At 40.1% G+C, this 23,298-nt stretch overlaps 1 protein-coding gene across 1 annotated transcript; it reads left to right on the forward strand.

Annotated features, from left to right (window-relative positions):
* The first annotated feature begins 831 nt into the window (after positions 1-831).
* Positions 832-23,298, forward strand: LOC139719177 (G protein-coupled receptor kinase 5-like). Its single transcript, XM_071630609.1, has 9 exons — positions 832-879; positions 5,837-6,065; positions 9,110-9,199; positions 11,539-11,627; positions 13,817-13,936; positions 14,934-15,071; positions 15,846-15,983; positions 20,777-20,911; positions 23,278-23,298. Exons 1-9 carry the CDS (start codon positions 832-834, stop codon positions 23,296-23,298), a joined length of 1,008 nt encoding a protein of 335 aa, XP_071486710.1.

Consider the following 23,298-nt stretch of genomic DNA (forward strand, 5'->3'; position numbering starts at 1 on the left):
ACTATGAAAGGAAGGAAAGGGACGTAAAAGAAAAGAGAGCAAAAAGAGCAAAGGAAAGGAATAGAATATACGAAAGCATAGCGAAATACAAAGTAGCCACCTGTAACGCGTTAACAAGACTCCTTGTCACCCGAGCAACACAGTTACGTAACTGTAAGAATGCGCAAAAACGCACATGATACATAATGATTCATTAATTCAGGAATAGCCTTGACATAAATGACTCAGTAAAAAAAAAAACAAAAGGCAACCATGGAATACCATGGAATACATATGATAAACAACGAATCTGATAAAGAAGAGGGAGTTCAAATAAAATTGCATGTTGTATTATTAGATATAAGCCTGCACAAGGGATTTTTTTAGTTTACGTTTAAAACAGTTCAATGACAACGATTCAATAATGTCGGAGTCAAGGCTATTCCAGAATGTTGGACCTGTATGTACTATTGTTTTAAGAGCAAATGCAGTTCTCACGGGAGAAAAGTGAAATGAATTTTCCTGTCTTGTAGGGTAGGAATGTATAACTTTATTTTTTACAAACATGGGAGTGAAAGCATAAGGTAATTCGTCTTTAGTTAACTGGTACATAAATATCCCAAGGGAGTAAGAATATATATCAAAAATCTTTAAGAGGTTATTACTTTTGAACAGAGGGCTTGTCGGTGCTAAATAATAGGTACAATTGATAATTCTTACAGCTCGCTTTTGTATTCTAAAGATAGACTCCAGGCGTATTTTGGAACAATTCCCCCAGGCCAGTATGCTATAATGAAGATACGGCAATAACAAAGTCGAATATAAGGTACGTAATATATATGTGGGGAAAACATGCTTAAGCTTCTGTATAACACCCTTGATGTTGGTAAGCTCATGTTGGTAAGCTTACCAACTTGATGTTGGTAAGCTCATGAAAAGAAAAAAATGCAGTTGATTCTTAGTCATTCTTGTTACATCTTGGAAAGACAGGGAGACAAACACATAAGCATCACACAAACATACATTTCTTCTCCTAATAGTGTGATTCTTGCAGTTACGATGCTGTCAAGGAAAATACCAGTCTTCAAGACACAAAGCTCAGTAGTAAAGTTTACTCAAAACAATAGCATAAGATCTGTGGGTGTAGTCCTACATAGATCTAAAAGTCAGATTTATTGAACTGTGTTGTCATGAGGTACATATATCTCTGGCATAATTTGACTATAGTTAGACAATACTCACTCAGTTTGTGAAATCTTTGAAGTTTGAAACTTTGATGATTAGTGTGTAATTTTAAAGTATGTCGTGCATCCACACGGCAACTTATCTTTGTGATTAAACTTTCGAGGAGAGCCCCACTATATGGTTAAACAACAGGACTGGAAGGAATAGATACATGCAGTGATAGTAATAAACTCAAAACTGACTGGTATTGATACATTATCGTACAACATGCACTGGAGGTTGACTCAAAAGCTGACAGAGAATGGAGTTCACAGAAAGGTCATGCTTACTTTCAAATTTGTTGATGCTTAAAGCAGAGCTCCACACTAACTTTTTTTTTTGGTAGCCCAAAGGCAAACATCCCACCTTTTTTGGTGGCCCGATCAGGCCACCAAATTCTTCATTTCTGAAATTTTGGTGGCCCAACTTGCATTTTTGGTGGCCCCGGGCCACCGTTAGTGTCGAGCCCTGCTTAAAGGCACATGGTCCCGGTGGTTTAGTCAAATGCGTACGCGGGCGCACGGGGCAAGTTTCCTATAGAGACCTACGCTATCGACTCCTCTTTAGCGCTTACGCTGTGACCCATTTCCCCGAGTCTGAGGAAGTCCGATCCACTGTAGTCAGTGGTCCGATCACAGTTCGGCTCATGATTCGGCTAAGGGGGATGACAGCTTTAGCAAACTTCTTTTGTGATGTCATAATAAGAAGCACATATTCACACACTCTGGCATTACTTCAGACTGCTTGATGCGCAGAGAAGACAACGAAGGCAATGTTACTTAGCAACACCTATGCACTTTACTCTTGATGACAGCTCAACTTCGGCAATCTTCGTATCAATGCAAACGGTGATCGGCAGTATCATCAACAGCACCATCTACACTACCGGGACTATGCGCCTTTAACTATGAGTGGGAACCCCCCCGCAGCTCGTGGATGGAGCATAAACCTTAAGAAATCTTGTGGTTCTAATCATGGACTAATCTTTAAGTTTGCTACCTTTTGAGTGCGTCTGCACAGGCTATGTAAAACTGCATGCTAATCATCACAGTTTAAAACTTCGAGCGAATCTCTAAGGTTACGAATGTCGTGTGAACATAACTATGGTAAATGGGGTTCTGAGTGGAGAGTGAGAGTGCTGTGTGGAAGAAGCACTCGATGGTCCCCAAACAGAATAGATGAATGTGCTGGCTTGAGGGGGGTCATGGAACCGGGGCAAAGCAGCCCTTTCTCTCTGCCATACTGATAAGGTTGGACCGATGCGGCAAGTGGCGATGTGTATCTGAGGATGCCGCAGCCAATAAGATGAAATGAAAAAAAAAAAATTCAAGGTCGCTGCACAAGTGCCTTGTTTTTATGCCTCCGCCACGAAGTGGTGCCGGAGGCATTATTTCATTCATGAAACAGCAGTCACTCCCTTAAGAAACTGTGAGACTACATTCTCATTACTTGAGTGGCCGCGACGAAAACATATTGTGCAGTTTCGAGAAGAACATCTGATCATGTCTGACCCGAAAGTTACGAGATGCTCGAAAGAAGAGTAGAAGACCGAATGCGGAATTGCGTCCAATCCACGATGCTTTTTTGCGTGATGCGGAAAAGTCAAGGTTGAGAGAGAAATGATGGGTGCGATGGAATGGTGGGGGATTTGAGTGCTTGGAGTGACACCAGCGTGTGCCGTGAGTCCCACTGACCCAGAAAGGGGGGAATTTGATGATCCAGGTGTATTAGGTTGGGTGATGTTGAAAAATTGTTCAAATCTCTTTATATTCATAACTCCATTTTGTCCATGGGAGTGCCTCCTTCATAGAGAAAAAGAGACAGAATATACCTATTAAAGAAAGAGGTGGGGGGGGGGGGGGGGGGGTGGGGGAGGGAGAGATATTGTATTCATTTTACTGATCTAAAATTTCTATTCATGGCATCCGGTATATCTTCCCTTCTATTCCCAAATCCTCTTAGTTTGACACAGATCTCACTCCTCCTCAATGCCAGTTAGCATGAGAAAAGCACTTTCAAATCTATGATCTAAAACTGCTTGACTTGTTTCGGATGATCGAAGAAAAGTAAAGTTTACCTTGAATCTCTCCTTTATGGTAGAACCCTTCAACGCCCAAGGCAGCTACCAGTCAGCGGAGTGATAAAAATATCTAATTCTCTCTCTCTCTCTCTCCCTCTCCGTCTCTTTATGAAGGCATTCTATTACAACCAAGGCGACAAGTGTTGTGATCTGTTGACTTGATAAGCGGTCGCTTGAAGCTATTACGAGCCAATTTCTGAGCTAGGCTCCCCCCTCCCCCTCCCTCCGCTACGACAAATGCAGCCAAAAACGAGGGCTCCTGCTGTTCCAAAGGAGGCGTGACAAACTCTCATCTACATGTACCCCCTCTCTCTCCCTTTTTGACTGTTCTCTTGGAGCCACGACTTCTAATTGTGCCCCTCTTTCCCCCCTTCCCCTCATCCCCTGCACGCATGTACGTGCCCGAGAGCTTGCCTACCGCACTCTTTAATCTCGCAAGCTTGAGACAAAAGAATAAGAATTCCTCGGCGAGGCACACTCTCTCTCTTTCTCTTTTCCATTGTCGTTGTGAAGCTTTGTGTAGAAATTTAATTCACTTCTGAGATGTCATTATCATATTTTTTTTCTCACTCCTTCTGTCTGTCGTGTGATCACTGTATAATGGCAGCCAGCAGCTATTCTCTTCAGTTTTTGTCTGTATGGGTTGTGGTTGTAATGCTCGCGTTGAAATGTGCACGCTCTGCATGTATGCATTTGTATGTATTCAAGGACCTGATCTGAGAGTTAGCCAAATTTCCGTGATTATCCTTTTCAGTGAAATAGATAGAGAATATTGTCTAGTATAAATGTAATGATAATAATAATGATGATGATGATGATGATGATGATGATGATGGTGATGGTGATGATGGTGATGATGATGGTGGTGGTGGTGGTGATGGTGATGATGATGGTGATGGTGATGGTGATGATGATGATGATGGTGGTGGTGGTGATGGTGATGATGATGATGATAATGATGATGATAATAATGGTAAATTTTCTGTTAAATTTGAAATGATTGTTCCATTTTCAACTGCATTATCAAAATCAAATGATTCTATTGTCTAATGATACATAGATGCATCGAAAAGAGAATATCACACTGTAACAATTGCATGTAGCACAGCAAGTGTTTGTTTATTTCAAATAATTCCTAAAGATGGCAGTGTTCTGTGGAAACAGGAAACTTTAATCAGTGGTGACAATGCATACAATGTAGTTTAAGCGTACTGAGTAGGATACACACAAGTAGAATTGCTTTGGTTGTCACGATGATGGTTACCATAGCAAACAAGGAAAATGAAAAAACAACAACAACTGAATCAGTGAATCAGGAGATCAGTGTTTCTGGGATTCCTACTAACCGTACATCCCAATTTTTAGGTGTTTTTTGCCGTTTTGGATTAGCAAGCCCTCATGTAGTCTGTAGCAAAATATCACCGTTCTCTCAAAGGAAACGAAGCATTTAAGAAAAAGGAATGAGTTAGTGCGTAGAGCACAATGCCTCCTCCCTTGTATGAATTGAGAAATGGAAAGAAAATTTTTCTAGGTATCATGGGTATGCTGGTTCGTTCATCTTGTCTTTTTTTTTTAAAAGTACATGAAGAGTTTACCAACCTTCTGTACATGTTACGTTGTGGCTCTATGTTTGTTGCAGATCTAGAGAGTCCCATTTGGTTGTAACAATGTGTGAGCCTCCCACCCATCCCCCCCCCCCCCCCACCATATCATGCCACATAAGTTATGGAGCTCTATGTTGGAAAAAAAAACTGAAATAAGATGGCTGCTTGTGATATCATGGGCACTTGGCAGATCCATATATTTTCGTGCCCCATATAGCGTGTTTTCAGAGTATACACAGGATTAGGTAATCATCTGGTCACCAGCCTGATGAATTCATTTCATCATGTGGGGCCAAATTGAGACAGACATTTGTGTACAGTGGGCTCATCTGGATCTTGTCGTACAATGTAAAATGCACGGATCCATATATGCACAAAAACAGTTGTGTGCCAATGTTGAGTGTACATTGTACATGAATGTTTCATTTCAATGCATGCAGTTATCTCTAAACATTGTACCCCATGATGCATCAAGGTACGTGTAGTGTGTTAAGGGATGGTATAGTTTTTGTTGAGATGGAGATTCCAGTTTTAAATTTTTGCGTAGATGATTAGGAACCACTTGAATATCAAAGCGCGTACAATTTTTAGAGGAATTCAAAGTTTATTTGATGAAAATCGGTTTTGAAATAGCCGAGATATCAAAAACAAAGTAAAACAAAGTGGTCCTTATTAAAGATGGGACCCACCTTCCATTAAGACCTCTTTGTTTTTGGATATCTCAGCCATTTCAAAACCTTTTTTCATCAAATAAACTTTGAATTCCTCTTCAAATTGTATGCTCTGTAATATTTCATATTTAAGTGGTTTCTAATCATCTCGCAAAAAAAGTTAAAACCAGAATCCCCATCTCAACCAAAACTATACCATCCCTTTAAGGGTTAAGAAGACACTTCATCATCTCTTTATTAATGCTCCCACCCCATAACCCCTCTCGCCATCCCTCCAGGTTAGTCTTGCCTATGCCTTTGAGATGAAGGAAGCCCTGTGTCTGGTGCTGACCATCATGAACGGCGGCGACCTCAAGTTCCACATCCACAACATGGGCAGCCCAGGCTTCGAGGAGGAGCGGGCGCGGTTCTACGGTGCCGAGATCCTGTGCGGCCTGGAGGACCTCCACCGACTGCGGATCGTCTACCGTGACATGAAGCCGGAGAACATCCTCCTCGACGACTACGGTAAAAAAAAGTCTTGTACACATTGTCATCAGCTGACAGATGTTTAATGTGAACGATTCTCTCTATTGAATATAGATTTAAACATATAACACTGCTAGTGACCTGTTACGTACAATTGAATGAGGTGATCTTGTGCACCCATGTACAACTCATGGAGGTTAAGTGTGGTCACATTTTCGGTGTTCTCGTGTGCACTTCCGGTAATGCGGAGTTACTGTGCAGTAGGCACGGGCAGGGCACATATGCAGCAATCAGGTCTGATTTTTCCTTTTTTTATCATGACTAAAACATTGTCACTTTGCAATAGAAATGCATTTTTAGAGCTTATAGCTTGATATTTCTTTTCCCAACATGTAGCATTGCTGAGAAAATCTACAAAACTGTGGTAACTTGGAGAGAGAGTTGGGGCTCCATGTTTTTTGTGTACGATCAAATAGAGCTTGCACTCTGCACCTGCACAGTGTTGTCAACACATTGTTAAGGAAATGAAATAGTGCTCCTGCCCGGTTGAGTTTTTACAGTTCTGTGCAATAGGGAGCATTAAAACATCAACAAACTGCTCCACAAAAAGGTCCTTATCGGGCATGTTCAAGGCAGCTCTTGCTTCAAAACCATAACACTTATTCTCCGTCTTCTTCAACCTCTTCTGTGTAGATACTGCCACAGTCAGTCCCTAAATGCCCAACAACAATGTACAATGTATTTCAAAACTAACTTCATGTTTATATACATTTAGACAGAAGGTTCATTTGTTTTATAGACATCTTCAGAAAGTGTGTGTCGGAAAGGTCATGCCTAATTGATCATGATATGCTGTCATCCCTGTTGTTACTGTTAATGTTTTGGGCATGCTACAGGATATATACTGTACATATCATAAATTCATTTATCATCATTATTACCATTATTTTTTTTTGTGTGTGTGTGTGTGTGTGTAGTTCAGTAGAAACCCTATTGTGATAGATGAAGTTCTGACTGAAGATGTCTGCCAAAGATATTATGTTTCAATACACACTGAATTCAGATAACAAGTTGTATATGTAATACCAACTTTCTTTCCATCTCATTCCACTAAGATATATTAGTAGTCTTCGATTTTACAAAAAGCATGTTTCAATACGATAGTGCAGTGTACCAATGATCAATTGCTGATTATAGGAGAAATAACCAAAAGCAGCTATGCTAGGTTTTTATGATAGCATGTTACTTATATAATATTGGATGGCCTTGAGATTAATACAAGGAAATATTGGACGAGCTATGCACAAATATTGGACGAGTCGAAGACGAGTCCAATATTTTGCTTAGCGAGTCCAATATTTCCTTGTATTAATCGAAAATAGGACATTCAATATCATCATTATTATCCTACAGAGGATTTTAGCAAAGAATGTTTTCACTTTGGCCTACCCTTTCTGTCTCCGACTCCGAGTGCTGTTCCTACTGTGTAGTGATCCCGACATGGGGTATGATACATGTACACTCTTCAGTGCAAGTTAATTCACTTCAGTCTCTGATAAAACAGTGATCTATGTATCCAAGGTACCCGTCATGTTACTGCTAGACCAAGATCTAGCTAATTTAGACCAGAATTAGATGTATTTGTATCCGAGATCTGAGAAACAATTCACGTCACATCTACCGTAGATCGTGAAAGATCGAATTAGGCTACTACTACCACAACTAGTCCTACTGTGCTGTATATAACGTACTTGTACACACGTACGTACATGTACAGTAACTGTAATATGCATATCGCGCATGCAAATGCAAGCGCAGCGGCGGCGGCCGGCCGGCTACAATAGGGAGCTTTAGATTTTGACGCGCGGACGTTTGAGCCGACGCTTGCCCTGGACGTTCTCCTCTACCTGCGTCGTGTGGAAAAGTAGCTTTAGATTACGCTGGGACGCAACGTATAAAAAATAAAATCGCGCCCCCATATGATCAGTGCATGAAGAAGCTCTCTACGTCGCAAACTGTGCGGACGTGAAAATAGCCCAGTACGCGTAGTAAACAACTCAGGCGACGCAAGCTAAAAATAGATTGACTTTACGCGCGCTACTGCGCAAGCTCAGAACATGTTTTTTTCCTTTGAACGTCCGCGCGTCTAAAATCTAAAGCTCCCTATTATATCGCGCGCGGGCTATCTAGTTTAGCGCTGAGCATGCAGAGCTGCAGATCAATCGTCGCCTTGCGCCTGCATGCACAAAAAAATGCAACTTGTTTTCATCAAACCTAAATTTAACTTCCTGTTATGAAAGTGATATTTTGAAAAATTGTGTGAAAAACAATTTCAACTTATTGATATATGAAATTTGTTTGTATAAACACAGAATTGTAGAAGAAACGATATTCTAGTTAATTCGTGATTGACCAATCACAGACATTTTTACTTCTTATTTCAGGTCATCTCGTATATATCTCAACCAATCACGGTGCAGTTTATAAAAACTTTGGGGAATCCCCCTCTTGCCCTCCAATATTTTAAATATTGGTCGCCTCGGCAAAAAATATTGGTCGAGTTCAACAAACTTTTTAAGTGGGTTGGAGGTTATGAGGTGCGTCGACAAAATAACACCTGTTTGTATTTGGGCTCTAAAAATCCTCTGTAAGGATAATAATAAATAATAGTTGTGATAGTGCTAAGAATATGATAATGTGATTTGTAACTAAACTGTGTGATTTCACTGAAATATTCTTTAGTAGCGTTATTGATCAGGGATGGAAGTTTTCAGGCAAAAGCCTGAATTCACGCCCTCATAGTATGAAAGTTCGGGCCCTTTTGTGTACAAAGTAGCTTCGTGTACCAGTAGATGTATTTCAAGTCCTCTCTTTCACTGTAAATGGCATCCCTTCGGACTATTTGCACTATTTTTTCTGTCTTGGAATTCATCTCAAGAATTTATTCGAATTCCTTTAATGGGTCATCTTTCTATTCTCAACATGCCTCCTCTATTCTAGAAAGGGACAGAAAATGTAATGTAATATTTTTCTCTCCATTGCTTCCATCTCTGTTGTAAAAACAAACCAACAAACATCTAAAGGTCACGTCAGAATCTCAGACCTGGGCCTAGCCGTGGAGATCCCCGAGGGTGAGACGATCCGTGGACGAGTGGGAACCGTTGGTTACATGGGTGAGTAGAGGGTTAGGACCAGGACCAGGGGGAGGGGTGTGGTCGGGGGGGGGGGGGGGGGGGGGGGGATAGAGGTGATGAAGGGTGGGAAGGGAAGGAATGACGGAGGATGGGGACGACATTTAGGAAACTTGGGGAAAAGGCTTCATCAGCAGTATAGCTTTGATTTAAAATTCTCTAAAGAATGCAGCACAGAGCATTGATAGCAGGAATTTTAGCGTGATGTTGCCTTTGAAAGTTTGTACTCCATTTGGATCTACATTTCACCCCCACCCCAAAAGAAAAGAAAAAAACAAAACAAAACAAATAAACTTGATAAATGTCAGGTTGGGTTTGGTGTGTTTTCCGTGGGTAAAGGGAAAGTCCAGGTGATTTTCATAATTTCACATCATGTGGTACATAAATCGACAGCTCCCTGTATAGATTTGTGGAATTTATTGTGGTCCTTGAGCAGAGTAACCAATTTTATGAACACCCAACAAAACAAATGACATTGAACAAGGTAGCAGTTTCACCTTAAGAATGCCTGAGTGGAGGCTCACCTTGAGAATGCATGAGTAGGAGGCTCACATATTTCAGAAATGAAGCAGTGCAATTCCATTACAATACTGCTTGCTTAAACAAGGTCACCTGTGACGGATTTATGCATGCTTTCTTCTTTTGTTCTGCTTCCTTGAGCCCCCACACTCATGCATTCTTATGGTGAAGCTTCTCTGTCATCATCCTTGTTCATTGTGATTTGTTATAAATTTTGAAACCATTCTTATTCCTTGTCCCAATCACTATAAATTCTAAAACTCTGTACCCAGTATGACCAATTTATAATTGTTCAAATATAAAAGTATGAAGATCAACTGGAGTTCTCCTTTAATTAGGAAGGGTTGGGGAAACAAATACGACAAAGTAATTTTTGTTCTGTAATTTTCAGGGAAAAAAAATCTACATCCTTGCCTCTATTACCTTGTCCTGAAAGTAAGATATATATTATGAAGCATGTACAGGGAAGCAAATATCTTATGATAGCATACAGTAGTACCTGTACAGGACGACGAAGGTATAAAGACAGAAAAAATGAATCGTGTGGGAAGTATGGCCTCGACAGAGTGGAGCGCGTATGCCATAAATTCTTTAAGGATATGTAAAGCAACAGAGTCTTGTCATGGCCCAAGGATAGTCCTATGTCAGAAGGCATTATGCTGGTAGCAACGTACATTACAATTTCATGCTGACTTGATATCAAGGTTGAATTCATGTTTTGTTTTTTAATGCTCTACAGGGTAGTGGTGGCCCTTATTTGCAAATAATTACAGTGGTTTGAATTTGATGAACACTACAGTTCAAATCAAGTTTAATACTCTGTGACGAGCATATCATGGCCTCATATAAACCCCTCAAAAAAGGTCCTGCAAAATCCAGTTTGATACATTATATCTCTCTTTTTGAATCTGCGTCATTTTATTTGCATGTGACATCATAAGAAACCTGATTACTATTATCTTTACAGTGACAACTCACTTGAGTACGTTATGCATTCCTGGAATGCACAGTACGATTGAGTATTAGGAAAGTGGAAATGCTGCAAAGTGGAGCACACGTGATATTGCAAACAGTGTTAATCCCCATTTGTTTTGTCTTTTCAGGGGAGGCATGTGCTTGAAAAGAATGCATTGTGAGATTCTCATTAGATTCCAGGCTTCATCCATGAATTAGTTAACTACAGTAGTATCTGCAGATTAAAAGTAAACAAAAAGGTTGACTACACAATCACCTAATGTTTAGGAAATGGGAGTTTTGAGTGTGCTCACATTTCAGCATTGCTTATTCTAGTGGCCTTTTTTCATCAAAAATAGTACATAATAAACAGCTACTTTTCAATTTTGATCCGTCCCCATACTCGGCTGTTTTGCACATTTCAGGAACACCCAGTCATAACAAGTGAGATGTCATTTCAAAGATAATTAATCAGGCTTTATCATGATGTCATATTTAATAAAGTTAAAGTTAGTATAAGAGAAATATGATATATCAAACCTTAATCGCAGAACTTATTTTGAGGGGTATATATTCTCACTATTGCACTTGCATTCGATAATGATAATTTCTATTATGTACATAATCAATACTCTCCTATGACGTTTACTTCACTCTAAGTTCTCGTTGGCTTTGATAATGGATGTGATGATCTCTCCCCTGCTAGTCTTTGTTTCACTACGTCCCGGACTGTCGTGCATTTCACTTGATTTTGTTCTGTTTTAATCTTACGACCTTTTAATATGTTCCTCCTTTGCATTTCCCTCCATGTGTGTGTGTGTGTCTGTGTGTGTGTTTGTCCCCCACAGCCCCAGAAGTAGTACGGAATGAGAGATACACCTTCAGCCCGGACTACTGGGGGCTCGGATGCCTCATCTATGAGATGATTGAGGGCAGGGTAAGCACAGACACCCCCCCCCCCTTCCTTAGCTTTCAACCCACCACTGGTAATAAATGAGTGCTTGTCGGGATCATATGAAATATGAGCAGTTTTTATTAAGTTTGTGTTAATGCGTCACAGTGTGTTGGATGTAGTGAATTCAAAAGACTTAATAGTAATGATTGTAGATGATATTAATTGATAATTTTTCAACATTGACAAACAATTTGAAATTTGTAAATACTCTGTTTTTTTAATCAAATTTGTATGGTATTATTTTTATTTGAGCAAATGTTGCAACCCAGCCATTTGGCTGCAAGAACATTTTATTTAATAAACCATACCAAACAATCAACCAATCAACCAATTTTGGTGGACTCTCTCATCCAGTGAAAGAAGGAAATATGTCTCATTCGCTGTGATTACAAACCTTTTGCTGGTATTGTTCACAGGATGCTTGCTTATGGTCACATTCTTGTTGGCCTTCGTGTTATCACAGATATAGTTGGAATGATGATTTTCTTCATCACTGAGACCCGACAGGAAACAGCGTTCACTGATAATGAAACCATGTGTGAATATTTGAAAAACCACAGTTTCTCATATATTGCCTAGTAGTATTTTGAAGATGTCATATATAATATGTTTGCAGTCAAGGTTTCCAGGAGGACGCTACTGAACAAGTGATATGAGACAGTTTGTAATATTAGAAAAGGGAAGAGTGTAGCTACAATGTAGAATAAGGATTCCTGTAGTTGCGTGTTATACAATGTGTTTTCAAGTTTTGTCAGTTTTTAGTGTGCACAGTGTGCTGAAATGGTATGTCGTCATATTAGAAATTTGCTCGTCCATATCCTTAAAAAAAAAAAAAACCCACAGCACCTGACCATTCTAGACATCATGAAAAACGCACTGGTATGACTAGATGATGTTGGTGAAATATTGTCCTTGTGCCCCAAATTGATTCATGAGCCAAACTTTGGTGATCTCTGCCTACATGCCAGCTGAAGTGGTGCCACGCCCTTTGAATGAGGCGTAATTAAATTCCAATCCTGTGCGAGCATTCAGATGAGCTTTTATGAGATTGGCGCCGCGATGGAATTTTCAAGCAATATAATGTAGCCACAGAAACAGTACGTTTTATAAGAGGAATAGATAGGTGGATAAAAAGATAGATACATGTAACAAAGATGAATAGATGAATGGATAGATGGATAAAGTGAGAAAGAAAAAAAAAACCCAAGAAAATGTATTGAATGGGAAAGGCCAATGTCATATTTTTTCTGTGTTCAGTGTCAGTAAAGTGATCGCGTTGATTATGTCTGCGGTCTCCCGTAGTCAATTAATCTAATATCCGCCTGCTCCTGCTAGCTGTCCTGGGAACCAGCGATGTGTTTCGATGTTTTTTTGTTTTTTGTTTTTGTTTTTTAAAGCAAATTATTGAAACTACCGATACATTGTGCTGGCAAGCATTGAGTATGATCTCTACAAGGACACATATATATCGGAAGATCGAAGTAGACATCACAGTTGACTGATGTACTTCTCACTCACTTGAAAGCTAGGGGGGGGGGGAGGGTTGTCAAAAAATGCAGGAAGCAATCCCATTGAGTGGCATCATTGCACACTTTTTATTTTCCTCCCTTTGGCTTAAAATGTGAGAAAAAGTTGAGGGAAAACCCCTCTATGTCCGGTTAATGCTTTTAACTCTGATTTTCATCTTGATGTTTAACTTCTATGTCTTCAGTGCTTACTTTCAAAATACGATGGATGTTTAGTGTTTGGAGGGGCGGCGTGGTGTGACGCACTGTCATACAGAGTTGAGTTTGCTCCATTTACATAGTAGTCGTATCAGACCCAAATCTTACATATAAACGTTGTTTGTCTCTACTAGCCCCATTTGCGTGTGACTGTTCAGCATTTGGAAAGTGCTGGCTGTAGTGTTCTGTAGAACAAGATTTTGAAATCAGGCAAATGAATGTTTAAAAAAAAAAAAAATGCCATAAATGAAGGGTGTGCTCAATTATCTTTACAGAAGCAGTTACTAGTTTTTGTGTCTTTTTTTTTTTGTCTTCAAAAGTGAGGACAGTTGTAAGGTATGTCTAAAAAGTACTTATGAGTCATGACTGGGTGATCGTACTGAGTGTATTCATGATGTGTTTATCTGATCGACGAGCTTCTTGTGCTATTTTGCCGCTCGCTCGCAGGCGCCTTTCCGGGCAAGGAAGGAGAAGGTCAAACGAGAGGAAGTGGACCGGAGAGTGAAGGAGGACGAGGAGAAATACAGCCACAAGTTCAGCGAGGATGCCAAGGACATCTGCAGGAAGGTCAGTGTACGGGTCATGGGTCATCAGATTAGTCTGGAGGTCACAACTATGAAAATTAGTCTAATGGTCTTGACATTGAGAATAATCTGATTGTCTTGACATTGAATAAAAGTTTGTAACCTATTGAGGACGGACTGATTTTGCTGCAACACGCATTTCCCATAGACACCTGCCCGAGTATACTCGGGACTCGTCCTCAACAGGTTTATAGTCTTTGAGAGTAGTGTGAATGTCTTGCGATTGAGAATAATCTGAAATGTCACGACATTGAGAAAAAGCTTGAGACTAGTCTATGAGAGTACTGTGAAAGTGGAAATTTTCGCAGTGTGGAAATTTTCGCAGTGTGGAAATTTTTGCGCATTTCACGCAACCGGAAACTAGTGCGAAAATAAAAGCATGTGAATATTTTTGCATGACATACAGTTTGTTCCAGTAGTTAATGTCCTGATTCCATGGAATTAAAAACGTGTGAAATTCATCTTACCCGGCCAAGCGCGAAAATATCCACTTTTACAGTAGTCTGAATATCTTGACATTGAAAAGAGTCTGAAATGCACATTTGTTGAAAGCAGGCTAAAGGTTGTGACCTAGGGAATGAAGGCCACAAGTTTGAGCGTGGTCACACATGGTCTTTTTAGAATGTTTTGGGAAGTCCAAACTTGGCTAAAACTTTCCCAACCCAACGGTAATTGATATGTGCAGCTTGAATCTTCTAAATATAGATGTAGAAAGTGAAAATTATAGGTGACTTTAATATAAATATGGTCATTTGTCAACTTCAGCCCTGTTGAATTTTGCTCATTTGTGATTCATTGGCAATGCAACAGTGTCTTTTCGAGCAACTTCAGATACAAACGTGATATTTGAAGTTTCATATCAGTGCGGGAACACAGCACTCCCTACTTGTCAGTGATTAATAGAATATGCACTAATTTGGGGAATGGCCTGTTGGAGTATGATTTTGTCTGCACATTTCATGTCTGTTGTCTTCCCGCAGCTGCTCGAAAAGGACGTCTCCCTCCGGTGGGGCTTCGAGAACGGCTCGGCGCAGACGGTCAAAGACCACGCCTTCTTCACGTCCATCAGCTTCAGTAGATTAGAAGCAGGGATGGTGCCTCCGCCTTTCGAGCCCGACGTACGTACAATGTATTTTTCTTTGATTCGTTTTTCTGCTGTGGCATCAGGGACTGTTATAGCTCCTTCTCATTCACAAATGACAGCGCAGGGAGTCTCTGCAAAGTTTAGCAGCCTTGATAATCTTCTATATCCACAAGACCTTGAGTCCTCACTGGAGAATTTGATCTTTTTGTGCCCTTTCCCTTCTACCAGTACAAATTGAGTAAATCAATAAAATTTGATGCTAACAATAAAAGCAATGAACATTGCTGAAATGGTATTAAAGAGTGAATGGGTAGTATATTTCCCATGAAAATGGTGGTAATGCTTTTGCGTAACAAAAGTAATTCGGTAGCAGAGTTTTGATACGTGCAGCTCTGACAATAGAAGCATGGATTGGTAGTGTAGACACCAGCATATCTATGTACCTCATGCAAGTATTGCATATCCACACACTGCTTTAACTATCATATCCCCACCAAAAGAAGTTTGAATTAGGTATATCGGAATCAGCATGTGCTCAGGTGGTTGGTTGGTCGATCTGTTGCAATTTTTTGCTGACCAAAGTACTTACTTTAATAATGAAACAAAAAATATTGTGGATTGAGCTATTTCCCTCAGTTTTTTATTTTTCTTTGCAGTGCACTTGTACAGAAGTTTTGGGCAGGGGTATTTATTAATCACCTTCAGTTTTTGTGGACAGATATGTACATTGACACGTCGTATTTGATTGATCGTTTGTTTGTAATAGTGCTCTGATGTTTGTTTGTTTGTTTTTTTTTGTCACGTGCAGAAGAGAGCTGTGTACGCCAAAGACGTGCTGGACATTGAGCAATTCTCCACCGTGAAGGGAGTCAACTTGGACCAAAACGACGACAAATTCTACACCAAATTCAACTCTGGGAGCGTGGCAATCCCCTGGCAGAATGAGGTATGGGGAGGAGACTCGTTACCTTGTTGACATTACCTAGGAGATGCTTCCCCCCCCCCCCCCCCCCCCCCCCGTTTCTGATGTAGTCTGCCGTCAATATCCAATTATTGGCTGCATGTATTTCCATCACTACCTATGTCTCCTTCATGATGTCAATTCCATTGACATTGAATGCTCTCCACCCTTGATGTGATTGTGTTTACATTGCTGTTGATATCGCCAATATCTGTCCTGCTGTAACTATTTTTTGTGTGTGCAAAACTACCTTTTTTTTTCTTCTTTGTCCTCCTTTAGTTGTCATATTTGGGAATACAGCATTTCTGAAATCACATAACAAGAAAAGAGATTTGCATTTTTTATGATAATCCAGATATGGAGTGGGAAAAATAAATGATTGAATAAATAAATAAATTGAAGACCCTCCCTCCCGTACGAAAGTGACTGATTGTTAGTGTGATACGTATGACATTTACATGAATACAATTCCGTGTAACTCTTCGTGTGCCACATTCTCCGGCTCGATGTAATCGATGGCTTTGCCGACTTTGGATATTTTGCTCTAACAGGCAACAGCACACAAACCAACTGATAAATTGCAACATGCCACATTACTTCTTATAGCACTTCCATGACAGGAAAGCGGGCAATTTTCTCCACAACTTTGCTGTACTGCATTTCTAGCTTAACCCTAACCAGGCCGGGCTTTTTTGGGTGTTCTGTGGCCAGGGAGGGGTTGATTCAACCCCCCCATGAGATCTCGGCCGTCGATCGCGCAATCGCCATGAAATTTGGCATGCGCATTACCTGTGGCGCAATCTACCAAGCTATACAAAAAGAAATGGAAATTTTCGTCAAAATAATTAATTATGCTAATATATGCATAAAATCATACATTTTGCTCTAAATCAGAAATTAAAGGTCCTAGAATCCTAATTTTTGGTGAAAACATCCTTTGTAGCATTCCTAACAATGTACTTGAAAAAAAAATTTGGTATCAAAATCAATTTCGTATGTATTTTATTGTTTTATGAATTTCTTATGTATTTCTCTGTTTTTTCGACCTTTTGTTTTATCATTTTTTTCTGCAAAATTTATGACAGAACCTATATCAAGCATAATTATGCTAAAATTAATTAGTTTCAACCTATAAAAGTGAAAATAATCAGATCTAAATGAATATGAAGAGAAAACTCCATTTGCATAGACTATACACAAAATCACGTTTTTGAGCCATTTTCGATCTCACAGGCATGTATAAAACGTTATGCAGCGTCGTAGTAGTACGCACGATTTTCGCGAAAATGGTGTCAAAAGATGCGCGAGACTTGAAAGTAAAAAGTCAGCGAACGGCGCGGTCAAAAAATTTCGCGCGGCGGAGAAGTCGCGAAAAATGTCGAGGGGGGTTGATTCAACCCCCCCCCCCCCCCCCCCCCCCGGCCTTTTTAGGGTTAAATGCTGCTACAAAAAAATTACAAGGCTTTGAAAAATGGAATGTTTTCCCCAAAAGTGTACACATGTTGCCGTCTCAGAATAATGACACACAAAGGGTTAAAGGACTGTCACAATCTGCCCAGCTGTGCGAGGGGTTAAGTGGTAGGAATTTTGAATTTTGCAAGTGTGCGTGGTAGAATGGCTGTCTGCACTGGAGTTTTCCCTGGGAGAGAAGTGGGCTCACTACGGGTGCAGATTTGATCCCCCAGAAGACCTGGCTAATAATGCGCTGTAAAATGTAATTATCACTATGCTTTGAGCACCACTTCACAGTTAAAGGGAACGCAAACCCAAAGAGCAATGTGGATTGAGTAAAAGCATTAACATTAGTAGAACACATCAATAAAAGTTTGAGGAAAATCAGACAATCAATGCAAAAGTTATGAACTTTTAAAGTTTTGGTTTTGGAACCGCTGGATGAGGAGACTACTAGAGGTTATGGTGTATGAGTGGACAACAATATAAAGAAAATATAAAGGAATTCCACAAAATTTCACTTTTCCAGCAAAATGAAAGAGTACTTGACTAACCGCTTTCAGAAAGCAGGGGGAATAATTGCTACGCCTAACATATGTCAGTATCAAGTTGATGGAATGTGTCATTTCCATAAAAAATGAATTCGTATTGAATTCCCTTTATATTTTCTTTACTGTATACGCGGTTATTTTCGCGAGGGTTTTATTTTCGCGAATTTCGCGAGTTTCGAGCTGATCGCGAAATTAAAAACACGCGAAAATATTACCCCGTCATACCTTATGTACAAATCGATGACAAAATGCATCCAACGCTGGCCAGACCAACGCGGCTGTTACACCGGCCAGTACGTACACACACTCCTGCTAGTACGTACGCTACGGCCGTGGGGCTGCGGACTGTAGCATTTAGGATCACTACAGGGTAGAATCGCGGACAAATATCAACTTGATATTAAAAAATTTCTTCAATTTGAAGACTTACCAGTAAAGTTAAAGTATTGACAACAGGGTTCGTGCAACGTTTGGTTCTGCCAATAGTCCCTTTCTGTTCGAATTGATGACTTGATGTGACTCGGTCGAGAGGAACCTGGGAGAGCTTGAGAGCCACGCTGAATTGATGGCCAGCGCATGTGCACACATCACATGTGCACAAATTTACAGATTTCTGTGTGAGTATGCGCTGGCCGTCAATTCAGTGTAGCTCTCCCAGGTTCCTCTGGACCGAGTCACATTAAGTCATCAATTCGAACAGAAAGGGACTATTGGCAGGACCAAACGTTGCACGAACCCTGTTTTCACATCTTTACAAGTAAGTCTTCAAATTGAAAAATTTGTCGATTTCAAGTTGATATTTGTCCGCGATATTCCCCTGTCATGATCCTGAATGCAACAGTCCGCAGCCCCATTATACGCTATGCGTACGGGGCTGCTGGTCGCAGTTACGTGCTACGTTTGCCTACGCGAACGAACACCGGCTCGACGTGGTTTGGTGAGGCCAAGGGATGCATGTAAAACTTTCGCTAGCGCGCTAGCGCAGCTCTGAAAATTTGTCATCTGCATTTTGTTACAACATTTGGTGGGTACTTGTGAATGCCGTGTGTGAGTGTCTCACTGCAAGCTCCCGTAATTGTTTCATTTTATAAATCTTCTACTGTACTGTGTCTTTTCTATTGTCATGTTTGGGAAGTCACAATGCAAATGGAAAAACGTTACGAGTATGTTGGCAAGTGTTTGAACGTGTTTCTCGGGCTTGGCAGTAGACCCTACTACTAACGTTACTAGTATCAATCACGAATTTAACTCGAAAATGCCACTGATACCGCGATTCGCAAAAATATCTGTACGCGAAATTATTGGCGTATACAGTATATTGTAGTCCACTCATACGTCATAACCTCTAGTCGTCTCCTTACCCAGCAGTTCCAACACCAAAACTTTAAAAATTCATAACTTTTGCATCGATTGCCCGATTTTCCTCAAACTTTCACTGATGTGTTCTACTAATGTTGTTGCTTTCACTCAATCCACATTGCTCTTTGGGTTTGCGTTCCCTTTAAAGAGCTTTACACAGACAACAGCTATCGTTGCCTGTATAGGCTGCATTGCAACCATCACAGAGACATCTGGGTAACGTGTGATCTGTGATCCCACAGTCCCACGGACTTCATTTCAATCATACCCAGTATCCCCACACTCTCTCTTAATATGACACACCAAAAGGTCAGTTCATTTCAACTCCAAGCCACAAACCCTGAATAGTGCACCTTCACGGAAAGCTACATGAGGATGAAGCAAAGCCTTCCATGGAAAAGCACAGAAAAGCAATGCAGATTATTTCTACTCAAGTGTGGATGCATCGCTCTTCGCGGAAAAACAAAGAGAAATGCATATTGAATACTGAAAGAGACACAGGATCCTTTTTTCCTGTAATTTGAGAACTTGTGTGCAACATTATGTGTAACTCTGCCTGTTCAGCTCAACTGGAATTCATATTACCGAATCATGGTTCACTAATATCCATTACATGTTGAGTGTTAATAATACGAATAGGTCTACAAATCACACATTCTAGATTTGTTTAAATCAATATAAGTTTCACTAATATCCATTACATGTTGACTGTTACCAATCTGTTAATAGGTCTACATGTCACACATTCTAGATTAGTTTACATCAAAGTATATGAATCACTGATTTGTAATCATTTTATGTCTATTTTTTTTTTTTCTGCTCTGAAGAAGCTCCACTCCTAAAATGATACCTCTCTTGCCTTTTGGGATGTTATCAGCAGTACAGTCAGGTGAAATGAACATCGCAATGCTTCCTGTTTTGCACCTTACAATGTACCTTTAATAATGCACAAACTCTCAATAGTGAGACCAGTCTCTTGGAATAACATCTCTGAACCTTTTAGTTAAGATGGTCATTGCTCTGAGGAAAACTTAGAGCATGGCAAGAGGTGTGGAATAGTTTTATGAAACCTGTCTTGTTGTTGTGAAATACTGCATCTTGTTATGATAAGGTGCATTCCATTAGATATTATTAGGCTTATTTTCAGCCGACTTCGCTGTCGATGACATCACGGAAGGCTAGAAAGATTTTCTAGGGGTGGAGCTTAGTGGATGCAGAAAAATGAAACATAAATGGCTAAAAACATGTGATGCATATTAGAAATAAAACAATTCCTGAATTTGTGATGTGAAGTCCTATTCAGTTCAGCAGAAGTCATGAAGACAGGACCCCAAATTGATGTCAGGGGACCTTGAAGGTTGTTGTAGTTCATTCTGCCCCTGTTTCTGATGTTTTGGTTCCCCCTTGTCCTTTCAGATGATAGAGACGGGTGTATTTACCGAGCTCAACGTGATGTACGGGCCCAACGGTAGCCCCACGCCCGACCTCCTACCGGAACTGCCGCCCCCTCCCCCGAAGCAAGGCTTCTTCAGGAGGATATTCAGGATTAAGGTGAGTGATCTAAATGATGGATGTCAGAAATGGCCCCATGTTATAGTCAATCTTTCACCCATGTCAAGTTAAATATACTGTATGTCCCCCCCAAAAAAAATACAATTGGACTTTCCGCAAAGATAATTTTAAAGCATAATGAATTCATCCAAATGCAATTTCCAGGTATGAAACTGTAACTTGTTACCTACATCTTTCAGAAAACCCCATCTGATTTACTTCAGTGGTCAAAGAGAAATGAGGATCTTTGCAGAGCATGTCGGGAATCCCTTCCCTCCAAGTTCTGTCCATTGTGTTTACAGTTCCAAGAGCATCCAAGTGCTGAACTTGGAAGAAACGGACCCATGACATGCTTTACAATGATCCATGATCCACGATCCGTGATTGAGTGAAAGCCCATAATTATAATGTTTGTAATATCAATACATCAGGCCATTGTATATGTACTTGCACAATTGCAGTTTGGGCATTGGGCATATATAGGACAAAAAAAATTTGTGCGACAAGCAACAAGTACATATGCGCGAGTCTATCCCACATTAGAAGTGTATCAAATGTGTACCTTCATTCTTAGTTTGACAGGAATTCCATTTATATCTGTGCTATCAACTGAGAAATGATGAAAAACAAGGTGTAGGATAGATTTGACTATTCCTGTGCATTGAAAATACCATCGCTATCTACAAGACATGGAAATGTAGAATTTGATTTTACATGCTAGTACCGACTTTTGCCATATCAAACTTGTTATTTCCTTGATCATGACAAAAAATACGTACAAGTCGGGCTTTCCCCAGTTGTCGCTGCAGTATAAACTTTGTGTAAAGAGGATCGTTGCGTGAAAATACGTGATATAACAATACGTTCATCCAGTCCAAATAGAACACATATCTTTATTTGTTATTGGCGTTCTGTTCTTCATCTTTGTTTTTGTAATGAATAGCTGACGAATTGAAGAATGCTTCCTGTCTCAAAAACTTATTAAAATTCATATTTCCATCGTTACCAAAAAATGAGATGCTCCTTTAAGATTATGCCAGGATAATGATTTCGTGTAGTTGTAGCCGTATCAAGACATCTGTTCTCCTTGTTTTATGAAATTGGAGAGGCAATACGAGTTGCCTTTCATTTTGTGCATCTTCCTTGTTGGTCATGGCCAGACCTTGTACAGTATAAGCTTACGGTCGTTGATAGGGTGATATCGCCCAAACTACCAGCATAATAATTTGAGTCTCATGTGGCTCCACTGTGACAAGGATGCCGAGCTTGTTCATTTTGAATGACAGAACATTCTAGGATTGTTACCCTCGTCTTCCAATGGGGTTTCCCGTGAAGTTAAAGCAATTCAGAATTCTGATTGATAAGCCTTATTGTAATACCAGACATTCCCCCTCAAAAAAAAAAGAAACAAAAACTGAAGGTATATTTTGTAACACTGTACAATATATTGAGATTCAATGTTTATAGATGTTGAATGAATATTGGTTGGCAATGCCTCTAATTTTCCCCCCACGTGAGTTTCATTCTTTTTAAAATTTCTTCTCATTTTTCCTTGCGGCCAATGAGTTGTCTTTCCATTTGATATCCATGTACACTTGAAGTGCCATTTCCAAAAACTTTCAAATAAGTCGATCATCTGATAGAGCAAAATACAACTTTGACCAGTGGTACCTCACATGTTACATAACAAGGAATATTCTTGAAGTTGAAAAATGAAAAATATCCTGTATTTTCTTTTTGCTTTTTTCCTTTTTGTAGCAGCTTCAAATCACAAATATCTCAAATTGCTGTAACACGAGTAACATTCACGAATTGCCACTGGCATGCAACGCATTGTGTAGACAAGAACTGTCTACTACATTTCACTTTTCAATTCGTGAATCTTGGCTACTCTCAAAATTTGCAAAAGTTTCGTGCATGCAAAAATTTCCGGTTTTACAGTAACAAGAATGGCGTTACCGTAAAACACAATATTTTCGTGGCATGAAAGTTTCGCGAATTGGAGCCGACGGCCTTTTTCGCGGCACAAAATTTTTGCGAGTTGCCTCTAGCATTCAATGCGTATAGTGTAGACAAGAACTTTCATGTGCATTTTAATTTCGCGAATCTTGGCTCTCGTGAAATTTGTGAAATCAAAATGCACGCGAACATTCCTGGTTTTACAGTAACTCGTTCTGCAATCAAACTCGTCATTTAGCCGATGTATTTTCGTCTGTGAGCAAGTTTGAGACTGCCATTAGTCAAGGGGGGGACATCATCAGACGACTAACAATTTTTCTCTTCCGACCCTCTCGCCCCTCCACCCCCATCTTCTATCTCCCGCCCCCCTTTTCTATCTCCCGCCCCCCCTTTATGTCTCTCTACAGAGCAGTGACGACAGACAATGA

Source organism: Diadema antillarum, unplaced genomic scaffold (genome assembly GCF_040938485.1).
Source record: "Diadema antillarum isolate AM-2024a unplaced genomic scaffold, OU_Dant_1.0 scf00000107, whole genome shotgun sequence".
Classification (NCBI taxonomy): domain Eukaryota; kingdom Metazoa; phylum Echinodermata; class Echinoidea; order Diadematoida; family Diadematidae; genus Diadema; species Diadema antillarum.

Excerpts from the sequence above, each read along its gene's own strand:
- LOC139719177 (XM_071630609.1), top strand. The coding sequence starts at position 832 with ATGCTTAAGCTTCTGTATAACACCCTTGATGTTGGTAAGCTCATGTTG. Across the intron at positions 13,937-14,933 it reads CCAAGGACATCTGCAGGAAG|CTGCTCGAAAAGGACGTCTC; the intron begins GTCAGTGTACGG and ends GTCTTCCCGCAG. Across the intron at positions 15,072-15,845 it reads CTCCGCCTTTCGAGCCCGAC|AAGAGAGCTGTGTACGCCAA; the intron begins GTACGTACAATG and ends TGTCACGTGCAG.